Source organism: Buteo buteo, chromosome 8, assembly GCF_964188355.1.
Source record: "Buteo buteo chromosome 8, bButBut1.hap1.1, whole genome shotgun sequence".
NCBI lineage: Eukaryota > Metazoa > Chordata > Aves > Accipitriformes > Accipitridae > Buteo > Buteo buteo.
Genome location: NC_134178.1, coordinates 47305372 through 47318962, shown reverse-complemented (window position 1 = coordinate 47318962; position 13591 = coordinate 47305372). Strand labels below are relative to the sequence as shown.

Genomic DNA, 13591 nt, shown 5'->3' with positions numbered 1-13591 from the left:
AACTTAAAGTGTTGTTTAAACTTGTTTACTTCTACCTAAGACATGGATAAAGACAGATTTGTTACTGTATTTATTATAAAAATCTGAAAAAATAGCCAATATTACTGGGACTAAAGTTAGATATTGCAAACAAAAAAAGAGAAAAAACAAGTGCAAATTCAAAGCCTAATTAAACTATTGTTTTACTATATTAGCAACTGTATTGTTATCCAATAAAGAAGCAAGACCCTTTGTTTACAGCTGAGTTCTTCAAGAGTACAGAATGCATTTCAATAGGAGTTTATGGAAATTCATTCATCAGGATTCATCCCATTAGTCTGGCTTGCACTTTCTTTGCCTGGCTTGCTTTAATGCATAATGTAAGATGAAGCCCTTAACCAGGCTAGAAAGGAAATCATAGTAATCATTTAAGAAATGGTGTAAACATCAAATTCATAAAATAGCCCAGTTTTGTGTGTATCTGTATGTTTTGCATGTGTATTACTGAGAAAACTCTCTGTACTTAAGCGCATTTTATTGCAAGCAGCTATAGAAAGGACTATCACCTCACCATCCAAAATGGGCCATTCCACCAACATGCAAATACGGCTGCTTCTCCAAAGAGCTTGTACTGCATTTTCACTAAACACTCAATGACTTTAAAAAATAAGGGCATTGACAGTTCTTTCTTTGAACGTGGAATCAGTATTTGAAACTCCATACAAATTTTGCATAAAGAAATTTCTGAAGTGGATTGCTGTGGAAAAGGTCAAAAACTTTAACATGGACCCAAACATGACAATCCAAACAACTTGTCAATTAATGTCCATGATTGCTAATAGAGAAACAAAACCAAAAATTGCCCCATGATATTTTAGACACAAAGAAGCAGACAAGATACTCCACCTATTTAATATTTTTATTTTCAGCAAAATACTTCTCATTTTACTACAAGCAACTGGATCAAAACATTCATTTTTATCACATTATCATAAACTCAGAAGTTGCTCCAGTAACATAGAAGATAGTCTGAGGTTAGCAGTTTCAAGGAGGGGAGGAATGTCTGCTTTGAAATTACTGCAATATTGTTAAGAGGCAGAGGAAAGACACCTTGCAACAGCAAGAAGCAGCAGCACGGTTTCAGAATTTTAGCATATAACTGCATCACAAAATGCAAAAAATTGAAGCAAATCATGAAGCAGCACATTTGTGCAGAATATTACAGCAGAAGTGCTTTGCCTTTGTGTGACTGTAGTCATTGCTGTTTCCACGTCTAAGCCAGATTGCATCAAAACAGCTCAAGTGTTAGTCTAGTGCCTATTACTTCATCATCTGAAGCTCACATGGGCACAGCTCGTGTATATGTCCTAATGGAAGAGGGTAGGTATTCCACATTTACATATTAAATTTAATATTTCCAACTTCTGGTGTGCCCATTATATCTGCTGACTTATCCCACCTCAAATTTTTTTCTATAGCTGTTTATCCTCCAGATCAAGTAAATAATGCTAAAAATGGTCTGTAACCACTTACCATCAACAAAAAGATTATGCAAAGTTGACTGGGGAATAATTTACTATTGGTAAAATATTCTGCCCCTTTTGTATAAGGTCTTTTTCCAGGATTTTTTTTTAATATGAAGTCACCTCAGGAAACTGGAAGCCAAATTCTAATAGCAGTCAGGAAGAAATTTTTTCTATGAGAGTGGTGCAACACTGGAGCAGGTTGCCCAGAGAGATGGTAGATGCCCCATCCCTGGAAACATTGTGTGAGATTGGACAGGGCTCTGAGCAACCTCATCTAGTTGACGATGTCCCTGCTCATTCCAGTGGGGTTGCAGTAGATGACATGTAAAGGTCCCTTCCAACCCAAAATATTCTATGATTCTCTGTCTTATTTACATTAGGCAACTCCAAAGACAGGAAATAAATCACACAGTTCTGATGCTGTTCTGTGGGTGGGTTCTGTGCAAGGAGTTTGAAAGCTAACTGTTACAGAATGTAAAAATACATGAGAAGGCACTTCCTTAAAAATACCTGCTACTGGATTTTATATTTCCTTTATATGGAGAGCAGATGCAGAAATCTATAAAGGCCTAGCACTGTCAACTGAGTTCTGTTCTGTCTCCTGCAGTGTCAATATGTTGTTTTGAGTTTGAAGATCAAAATTCTTATTATTGTTTACAGAGATAAACACAACATCAGAAGCAGGGCTTACACAGCTTGTACTTCAAACTAGCTTTTAAAATATTAGTAGTAGTATGTCACAAAGAGGAGTCCTTTTGTAGAAATGGCTATGGGGCTTCATCTTAATTGTATTTCTGCAAGTTTTCAAACTAGTGAAAAGACTACTATACTTGGGGGTGGGGGGAGGAGGGGGAAGCCATCAGTTCTCCCCTTCCTGCTATTTCCTATTCACTAGGAAAGAAAATTGATCTACAGTTAGAGCAGCAATTCACAGTTCTGGTTAATGTACCACATTGTTCCCATCTCCATAGACTACCAGTACAAACCCCAGAGGTTTTGGGAAGGACTGACAACACTTGAGTGAGACCAGACAACACTTTCAGTTCAAGAAAATGAGTCAACTCAAAAGCATGCAGTTGAATTCCAGAGAGACAGTCTTCTGTCAGTTTTCCATTGGAGCATAAATACACATTCAAGTAAGAGAAAGAGGACATTTAAATAAACACACATAATTGCAAAGATCATGATGCTCATTATAGCACCTGCAAAAGAGGAGATGTTTGTTGTGATATTTCAATACAATCAGAAATCCACTGGATTTAGCTTTTTCGTTATCTGCTTTGATTATCACAGGGTGATTTGGCTCAAAGTCTAGTGCTAGATAATAAACCTTGGTTTCTTAAAAACCAAAGTTTCTGTTACTAGTCCTGTTGGAAGGAAATGTTAAGACCATGGATTGCTTTCCACTTACTTCTATTCAAATGAAACTCCACACTCCTGAGAATATAAAAAATCCCTGAAATGACAGTCCATTTCTCTGAACATTTCTCCGTTTTTCTTAAAGTGGCCCTAGGCAGATGACAAACTGACAGACTGGCACAGCATTGTACCTGGAAGGGAACCGGGGATGACTCAGATGTTCATTGGATAGTTTTAGACTTTCAGAGAGAGGGAGAGAGAGCATGCACCAGTTTCTGAATTAACTGCCTCTGCAATAGCTCTTATTCATCTATCCAACATTTCTTCTCCATTTCTTTTAGCACTATATTGTAGCTCACTACCCAACCTTGATGGCTCAGTTATAAGTTGGAGAACTATGATTCAGAATCCTACACTTCTACAGCAAACAAAAGACCAGCTTCAGCTCATTTGGGAGATTAATAGCTTTGTTGAACTTTCACACTGCTGAAAGTCACCTAGCCAGGTCATATATGCTCTCATTAGGAAAAGAAGTTCCCACTTCAGATTCTTCAGAATCCTCCCAGGAACAGCAATCACTTCTTTCCAAAAGCTTAAAGTGCATTCATGTGACAACAAAATAAAACAAACAAAAAAACCTCATCACCAAAAAACCCTAAACAAGCAAACCACACCAAAACCAAAACAGTCCTGCTAAGATAGCAATGATGAAAATGCAGCTAATAGAGACTGCGTTTCTTCAGAGGGCAAAATCTGTCAGGCCCTGAATGCCAGCTGAATAGTTACAGTTCTTTTAATCATCACAGTGTCAGCAACTACCTTCATTCCTGAGCTTAGTTACAGGGTTTTTTTTCAGTTCTGTACCAAATCATAAAACAGAACTTCAGTCAGCTCTCTTTGCTATGAGAGCATTGGGATTTTGTGAAACTGGAGGGAATGACTGTACTGTATGTAACAGTCTGGGAGAAGGTTTACTGATTGCTTCTCTGTAAATAGATGAAATCCCATTGCTGGCTTCTTTTGCTCATTTCTGTAGGGCATCGCAAAGCATGACAAATCACCACAGACCTTAGTCCAACAATCCCACCAGCTTGGTGCAAACATCAGTGCAACAGCAGAGACACTCAAATGTAGGAGAGAAAAGACTGCATTCGTATGTCATAGCACAGATGCCATGAGCTGTTCATTAACTGTTCACCACCAGAGTTCATCAAGGCTGATGAATGTCTGTAGCATGCTGGAGTGTGTATGAACAGTTGGAGAAGACAACTGTTGTGGCAAAAGCGATCCATGTTGTGGAGTAAAAGAGGCTTCTTAGACATCATAGACCTCCTCTTCCATGGCATGACCTACCTCTCCATGAAGTTGATGGAAGGTGTTGCGCCTCAGGATCTCCCAGCCACGGTGAGAACTAGTCCTGGATGTGCTCCGTGACAATGACAGAGCAGACAGTTCCTTCTTATACAGGATGTCCCTATCGATTTCCAGCTTTTCCAAACCTTTGTCATAGTTATCCCTATCCTGAGCCTTAAATGCTTCTGTGTACCGCATCATCTTGTGTTTGTGGGGATCAATCCTGTCTTCAACTCTGTAAGAGGATTAAAAAACATAAGCTGAATGCTTATGTAGAAACATGTCAGCTCATCAACAAAACTGAGCAGCCACAGGAAGCAAGCCCCTCCCAAAAATATGGCTACTAACCCAGACATAGGCATGGTGCTAGCAGCTGCCAGCACACAATTATCTCCTAGACCTTCATCCCCATCATTGACTTCAGTACCCTTATCTGCCCATGGTTTCCTGTCCTTTAACTCATTTCCCAGTCATGATTTGCCCTTTCCATTTTGCCAGCTGCAAGCTATTGGCAGACCTACCCCACCTGACTCTAGCTCCAGATCCTTTGTATATACACATATATTCATCCATCTTCTTTGTTCTTGCCTTTGCTCCTCTGATATTTCATGGCTGCTAGCCTCAGGATGTCACTTATCTTTTGCTGAACTTTTATTTAAATGCTCCACTTCCACCAACCCTTCTCTACATTACTTATGACTTGTCTTCTGAAATACTGTCCCACAATATATACAGTGAACATACATGTAATGTGACAGAACTAGATCACACCAATACTCTTTTCTCATAGCATCCAATGAAGAATTGTTGCTGGGATATTGCTCTTGCAAAGTTATATTCTGCACCTTGGACTGAAGGTGTTGCATATTGGTACCACTTTAGGTCTGCTTGTTCTGCCCAGCAAACCTGAAAATCCACAAGGTTCATTTCTCTGCTAAAACCTGCAGAAAGTCCTATTTCATACAGCCTCCACTCCCCCTTCTGGCTTTATCAGCAAAAGATGATGCAGTTAGGAAAGACACGTGCCCAAAGTTTAATCTTTTCTCACCCTGGTGTAAATATTGATTAAAATCAGAAATAATGAGGAATCTAGCGTTACCTAGACTACAGATTGTTTTATTTCAGCGCCTAAACTGAAATCCAGGACCTAAGACTTTGCCAACTGATGCAGTCTTTGCAAAGTATAACATAGTTACTAGGTTCACACGAGAAAGAAATCATGCCTTTAATTAGTCCTGTTCTGCTTTGGAATCATCTGTAGTGCAGTTCATTGCTGCTGAATGTCTAATTGATTGATTCTGCCTCTGCCATTTCATGCATCTAATGGATAGAGACAGCCAACCAAGCACAGCGGTAAAGTTTTGTGATACTCATCGTAAGAAGTTTGAAAGAAAAATTCAGGCCTTGTAACGCATGCAATTTCTGGGGTCTGTCTCCTGTGACTACTGGATTAGAAAACATCAGCTGATTTCACAAGTAATTGCACAGCAGAGCTTTCTGAAGGGAGCAGTGCTTGTCCATCAGTCACAGAAAACAGATTGGGGTCTGCATTCCAGAAGGGAAGGACTCCAAACACTCCTCCTAATGCCACTAGAAAGGCTCTTTATTAACATCTGTACATTGGATTCTTCTTTTGGGATCCTTACATGCACACACTAGAAGTGAACCCACCTGAGATACCATCGGTCCCCTAGCCCATACTCCCGCCCGCAGATTCCAGAGCGAGGCCAGAGACACCGTGGCAGTTTCCGCTCCAGCATGACAGTAGTAGCCACAACCTTTAGAATAAGAAAAAAAAACCAAAACAAAACTCAGATGAATTAGAAAAAAATCAGACTCTTTCAAAATTATCAGTTTCATGAGTACTGACCCATTAATGTACTTCATTACAGCTCCATATACAATGAAGAAAAATCAGTTAATACTCCATTTATTATATGGCAATTCACTATTTCAGTCCTAACTGTTTTGAGGCACTAACAGTGCCATGTTTTGAGGAAGCAATAGTGCTCTTAAAACACTGTTAAATTTCTTTCCTTTTATACCTGATGACAACAAGTAGGGTAATTAATTTGCAAGCTAGAGAAGAGAACAGTATTTATATCTGCATTAACCATCATTAGAACTTACCAATGTGGCCACACAACTCCATTTAACTATTTGACTTACTCCTTTCTCACAGAAAAATACTAGGAAATGGATTTCCTATTGAACAGCTATATAACTGATCTGGTTGAATTTTTTTGCCTTTTGAGTAAGAGAGTCAGACCAACTTCTCGTAATGGATCTATAGAGGTTACTGACCTACTTGTAATCATTACCTTGCATTCCATCTCCCCTCAGTCAATCCCTATAATTATAATTTAACTCTCAGTTACACAGAAATGTGATTTGTAAAAAAAGATGCAACTTTAATTCTATTTAACAAGAGATTCCATGCATAAGGAACATCTCTGGAGACGCAGGATGGACTAGAAAGGCTGGACGGGCTTCTAGCTGCTATTTGAAATAAGGTAGGAATACCCACATAGCAAAGATATACTGGAAGACAGTTTCACATGGGAAGATGTGCAGAAGAATAGTCTTGCACTTGGTCACTTCAGACTCATAGAAAGGATGAAAGAAATTTTGTGGCTGATGTACAGAAGCTGTAAAACAGAATTAAAAGGACATGGCTTATTTTATTAGCTCCTAAGAAAAGTGAAGGCCAGGGAAAGGCTTTAAAGTACCTCCTCTAGAGCACAGATGGCAGAGTAAGTAATTGCACTGTCTAATACATTTCGCCTGGACAACTTTTCCTCCTCTTTATTCAAAGTGAACCCTCTACCACCTAAATTAGGTTACCTGGGCTCTCCAGAGCTCATCCCGCTCGTGGGCCACTCTCCAGTGGGTGTCACCCATCATGGCAATTAACAAGTTGAGCATAAGGAGGGTGGCAATGATGGCGAAGGCAAAGTATACCACGCTGTACATAAAGGGCAGGTCCACATCATAGTTTGCAGGGCCATCAATGATAGTGAGGAACAGCTCAAAGGTGGTGAACAAGGACATGGGATAGTTGTAGAACTGCCCAAGGTTTTCAGGGTTCTCTGTCTGGAAGATGACGTAAAAAGCTAGAGGAGACCAATGGGGAAAAAAGAGAGAGAGTTTAACAACGGGAATCATATTCCAAGAGCAACAACGAGGTCCTTTAAAGAGATGCTGACAACGCAAAGTGGTCTGGGAAGGAGCTACACGTGTTTCTATGCTAGTGCAGTACCCAGCATAACAAGGACAAAGAATCACTGGTCTCCATTATAAAATGGCTCAGTTACCCTGATTATTTATTTGTTCTCAAAATAGTGATCTTTTCTTCAAGGATATAATAAAGCTATGTGTGTTAATCTCATTTTCCGAAGACAAATATTGTAAATGCAGTATGCTTTTAAATCTTGACTTGTGTATATATGTGGAATTATCTGGATTATCCTAATTTCTATTACTCTGGAAAGAGCAAGAATTGAAAACCAAACTCATGAGAACAGAAATCAGTACTGGGAAAGTGACCATGCTCAAAAAACCAGAAGCTATACATCATCACCAAGTTTGCCAGCTAACTCGGAGGGCAATCTGAGAATAAATCAAAACCCATGCACTTGATTCATACTAAAGAAGTTGGCAGGGGTAACTTGTTGCTGTTTTCCTTTTGTAGACTCACCTGATGCAAAGCCTAGTATCACCACAGCCATGAGCCAGCAAAAGCGCATCAGATCTCCAAATATCATCTGTAGAGCAAAGACAGAGCCACCATAAGGCCCACCTGTCCCACCAAGTCACAATGCAACCCTATGTAAACCGTTTTCCAGACTCTACACTAAGGAGAGAATGTGAAAGTCCCAAACCCTCTGTGCAGACAAGAACTTGTCCATTTGCCATTAATGCTAGTCCTGAGGGAGGAAAAAGTATTCTTTCAGTTCTCCCAATCTGCAAGAGATGTCAGGATGTATGTAACAAGCCCATACTTGTTTGTGTCTTATACCTTCTGAATCATGATGGTAAAGGGTCCGAGCATCTGGAAGCCTCGTGCGAAGTACATGACATTGCACCACCCTAGCACCAGGGCAAAGGACATGGGCACCACCTCACCAGTTGTGCTGGTGAGACGCATCACCATGGTTACTAGAATCATGCAAGCATATGTGATGCTGCAAAGGAAGAAGAGACAGTGAAAAAAGTTCAGTAAAGGAATCTTACTCTCCTTTTTGTTTTCTTTTCAAAAATTCCAAGACGGGCATATACAGCCACCAGCCCCATAGACAGAGACCTCTCAGCACTGTCAACTCTACCTGTCCGCTCACCTGGTTTCCTACACACCAGTTGAGCCAGTGAGAGAAATAAATCAAGATAAGGAGTACTCTAAAAGAACAGAGAAAGTGACTCATCTGGCAAAAGACAGCAGTGGGGAAAGTGAGAGGCAATATATTTATTAGACTTAAAAAGTGGTGTACTTACACAATGATGTGGAAAGGCCCTCCCAGGATGGTTTGTCCGAAGTATTTCGCTGCTCCAACTCTAAGGATATCTGGGATCTAAGAGAGACATCCTATTGACTTTAGGACTCAGATTCCATTATACCATTAAATGTCATGGTAACCACCAATATTCACAGGATCTTGGGGCCAGCTGCATCTGCTTTGTTTGCTGGTTCACAGTTTGATTTCTATATTATTTTAAAAACAGAATGATTGGGCCCATCTCACGATGTGATAGAGATTGCTAGAAAATCTAAGAACGCTTGGGCAGATTGAGAGACTTTGGTATGTGGCAGAGAGGTGTTGCAGCACAGACCTGTGAGCCTGAAGTTCATACAGATTACTGAGAAGAGACCAGACAAACAGCTGAGCCTCAGAAAGGAAGACAAAAAATACCTGCTTGGGGAATCAAAGGCATTTCTTATAATTCTCACTGTGTTAGTTGTAGTGTAGCCCCAGAATCCTGACCAAACACAGGAAGAAGGACCTGTCCTTCTGGAACATATATGGGGAGAGAGAAAGCTGTTCACAAGCCCTGTTTTATTTCAGTTCTCCCTGGCATCGTCCTTTGAGTTTTCTCATATAAAAGTTTCAGTCTTCTATTTCATATTATAATAAAATCAAGTGGGGGATGTATTTGTTTTAACTTAAAGAAATTTTGGTGTTTTTTTCTGGAGAGTTCATAGTAAGGAGAACACCTAAACATGTCCACCTCAGAACTCTGGTTGAGTAAGGCTCCTGTTATAGGTCCACAGAGTCACTGATCTCCAATTAAATATAAACTTTGCTGTGTACACACAGAAATTACTTCACCCAGCACCCCTAAACACATGAGTATTTAGGGGTCCTGGGTGAAGAATCTCTAAGAATCTCATGCAACAGCTGGGATTCAGCTGGACCTACAGATGGTGCGAATGGGAACTGTGGCATTACCCTGCAGATAGTATTTGAGTGTGGCCAGTCCTTCTAATTGCTCCTTCCACACCTGGACTCTTACTAGTACATTGTCACAGTCTGTTTCATCCAACAGATACTGTTGACAGTGTCTATTGCCACAGGTGTATATCAAAACACTTAGACTGAGCAAATAACCCCTACCAAGTTGTGAGTACAAACTCATGTTTGTCTAGGAAGTAAAACCTGTCTTGATGAAACTCGCAACTATACAGCTCACTGTTTCTCCTACCTCAAGGATCAAAATTACTGCAGCTCCAATGACTGTGATCAGCTCCCCCACCAGCCTCAGTTCATCCTCATATGTCACATATGATTCCTGGGGAAAAAAAAAAAAAAGGAAAAAAGTGAATGGAAATTAAAATTAAATTTTAAAGGGAGTGAATTAAATTTTAAAGGGAGTGAAAGGAAATTAAAAAAGAGGATGGGGGAAAAGAAGGCCCACTGTTAATGTAATAAACATGACTAGGCCTGACAAGGCCACAGGAACCAGCTCAGCCCCAGCAGCAGAGAACAGAGCATACCCCATGTTCCTCATTGACAAAGGTCAGCTGGCAGAAAGAGAGGAGGACAGCTACAGTAGCTGGGAACTGGGAAATACTTGGACTTTCCAGTTAAGTAGGTTACATGAGAATTGCCCAATGCTGCCTATGAGGCTCTGACTCCTATAGACACAGTACCTGCAGCATTTTCTGGACATAGATTGTATTGTCTCTGCTGTTTGTTTTGTTGCCTGTTCGGGGTTTCAGAGGTCGGTAGACACAGCACATAGTGAAGCAGACCATGTAGAGTATATAGAATAAAGCCAGGAAACAGAAATAGGGACGGCCATACATATTCCACTTCAGGCTCACCAGCTCCTTCACAGGTGTTAGGTCCAAGATCTGCCGTGCCTGAGAAAGATAGAAAGAAGGAATTAATTGCCATAAAGGCATTTGTTTATAAACATTCACACTGTTTCCTGGGAGAACATCAACATACTATTCTCACCTACTCTACTGAGCATTTGGAAGCTGAATTTATTTTGCAAAAATGGAATGCTCAAGTGGGTTTGGATTTGCTCAGTTTGCCAGTAAAGAGCTTTGGAAAAAAACAGTAAAACATATCCTGCAGAGAACAGCTTTTGAGTACCAGTGAGAAGCGCAAGAAAAGCATGTTAGATACTGGAATAAGTTTGTTGTCTGTGTAGGCCTGGACATGTATAAACACTTGAGATAGACCTATGCTCTAGATCCATGAATGCTAATATATGAGGATGTGTTACAGAAAATAAAAAATACTATTTAAAATAGCATTTGATATCATCCTTTATGAAAGATCCCATTATCTTTTACAAGGCTATAAGCAGAGTACAAGATATATACATATTAAGGTTGGGCTAACTTTACAGTGTCAGAAAGTTTATTTATCCTGTGAACTCTAGAGATTCAAACACGTACAAAACTACTTCTACTCATGAATTGCCTTTTACTGTAACTGGAATGAATTTTGAAGAATATTTTCTGTTAAGCAAGACAACACAGTGCACTCTGCAACAAACAGATACTCTCCTCTGTGCAAAATATACATTATTAGAACACAGAACTGAAAATAAGATAATTTGGATTCTATTTTCAGCTACAGAAAAAAGTTTGTGCAACCTTGCAAAATTTGCTTAGATTTTTTTCTCCAAATTGGAGTTCTGCATTTATACATGTAAGTTAACATTGGTTTCAACAGCTATTTCTATCAACTTTGGTAGCTTTTGTAGAACTCTTCATCTGTAGGAAACATATCAAAAGGTCCTTTAGATGATTAGCTCTCTTTGAAAAACTGACACTGATATTACCTTGATTTAGCAGGCAATTTCCAAAGTTCCTTAGCTTCTGTCTAAATGCAGCCTGTTAATGGACTGGATTTTCAAAAGTTTTTGCCATTAAGCTATGATGATAAAACCTGCACTATAACCCCAGTGAGATATACTATGAAAAAAACCAGGCTCCTTCAACTTACTTCCTTTAGATTATTTATATCATAGTCAATGTTTTGGCCCTTCTTTTTAGAATCTCAGTGGTGCAGCTCAAATGTACCTAGAAGACCACAGACATTTTCAGGAATAAACAGAAGCTTCAGTAAGCATCTTGCCCGCATGAAAAATAGTGCTGCTGCATGCCTTGGGGTTGTGTTTCTGTCAAAGGTCTGCATATATCCACACATACTGAGTAGCTGAGGAATTCTATAAAAAAGAAAGCTTCATCAAAAAAGTTGAGACCATAGTTTTAGAAGTGACAAAGAAGGTCTATAAAAATTAAGAACAGAGGAGTTATGAGCACTGGAGGGAAGAATCCTCTCCTATCATACAACTCCATTTCAAAAACTAACAGGAAGAATACAGAAATTTTCTTAAGTGCCCTCATGGTTGATCTGGTTGATTTGCACACAGGCATATAAAGGACAAAGAAAATAGAGAGATGTTATGGGGAAAAAAAAGTTCAACATATTTTCCTCTGTTGAACATTGCTCATCTATGCCTCTGAGTGAATCTCTTGATTTGCTGCTAGGATGACAACTATAAAACTTGGAAAGATCAATGTCACTCTGCTCTTTTTAACTGTTTTCCCAGAACAAGATGAAATTGCAACTACATGAAATGTCTAATAAATGTCATTACTTCTTCCTACAAACTTTGCCTCATCTATGTCCTTAGAGTATCACTACTACCAGTAACCCCATCACATAACTTTAGGCACCTAAAGGAGGTATCTTCATTAGTGATGCGGTTATCCCAAGATTTTTCTCCTTGTAGGCAATAGGGTCCCACAGATTGCCATTCAGCTCACCTAAGATCTAAACTGCTCTCTGGAGATACTTAGTTACTTGCGTTTCTCTGTCATCCACATGTAAAATGTAGGGAATCTGTATTCCTTAATTAGACACTTCAGTTGGAGAAAAAATGAGATGGGATGAATCTAGGCCAAGTGCACTTCTTTAGCTTAATTTGTCCAATGTGAACACACAATATTGTGTGCAAAAAAGTAATCATTCTCAAGCCCACCCAAAACTAGATGCTCTGCTTAGTAAACTAGTCTGTGAGGAAAGAATGAAACACATGGGAAAGATGTTAATTTTAGTATGTAGTGCACTATTGGGATGTATTCAACAACATAGTGACAAGAGCACTATGCTGATATGAATAAGATGCAAGACAGAATATTAGCGTCTTTTCATACTGAGTTCTTTTGAAAAATTTGGCCTGTGATTCCCTACTGGTCATAAAATACATAGAGTCCCACTGTAAGGAAGTATGTTCCACAGAAATGACAAATGTTATTTTCAAAGTAGATGGATGATACCGACTCAGGTTATCATGGCCTCCAAGATCTGTGGTAGTTGAAGAACTAGATCTCTACTTTGGAATCAAATGGATCACCCTAAAGTATTTTCAAAATAAATTTTCTTTTTCATTCAGTTAAAAGTCATATTCTGTTAAAATGAAAGTAAAACAAAGATACTTTGTTTACTGGCACCTGCAAGCCCAGAAAATCAGCATGGAGTCTTTTTGTGTTTTGCTGTCATCTCACAACTGTTTTGGGTCCATTCCCAATCTGGAAGAAATCAGTATAGCTGAATTGAAGCGATAATTGTACTGGTTTCCCACAGTTGAAAAGTGAGCCTGTAGTCCCTCATCTGTCTTCCCTATGTGGAAGTGTAATTTCTATTGATGTAAGTAGAATATGTAAATACTTAGCTCAGAACTAGGACTAGGGCTGGTATGTTTATGAAGGATCAAAGTTTGCTTTGTAGGTCAAGGGGCTTGATCTACTCCAGAGATAGTCAAAGGCAGTTGGATTCAGCTACTTTAAGACAGTCAGTGTTATTTCATTTGCAGTTTGTCTACCTATGAAAAAGGGAAGAATTTATTTGGCCATT

The 13591-nt window shown here is 39.3% G+C and overlaps 1 protein-coding gene across 1 annotated transcript in view; it reads right to left on the bottom strand.

The window, feature by feature from the left end:
• Window positions 1-886: 886 nt before the first annotated feature.
• The window catches only part of LOC142033972 (transient receptor potential cation channel subfamily V member 6-like), a 29600-nt gene continuing 16895 nt past the window's right edge, over window positions 887-13591 (bottom strand). Inside the window, exons 8-15 of the mRNA XM_075034656.1 lie at window positions 10363-10575; window positions 9915-10001; window positions 8709-8785; window positions 8236-8401; window positions 7915-7981; window positions 7062-7330; window positions 5889-5995; window positions 887-4452 (exon numbers count right to left, since the gene is read on the bottom strand). Coding sequence (XP_074890757.1) covers window positions 4179-4452; window positions 5889-5995; window positions 7062-7330; window positions 7915-7981; window positions 8236-8401; window positions 8709-8785; window positions 9915-10001; window positions 10363-10575 — 1260 coding nt within the window. The 3' untranslated portion in view covers window positions 887-4178. The remainder of the gene's footprint in view (window positions 4453-5888; window positions 5996-7061; window positions 7331-7914; window positions 7982-8235; window positions 8402-8708; window positions 8786-9914; window positions 10002-10362; window positions 10576-13591) is intronic.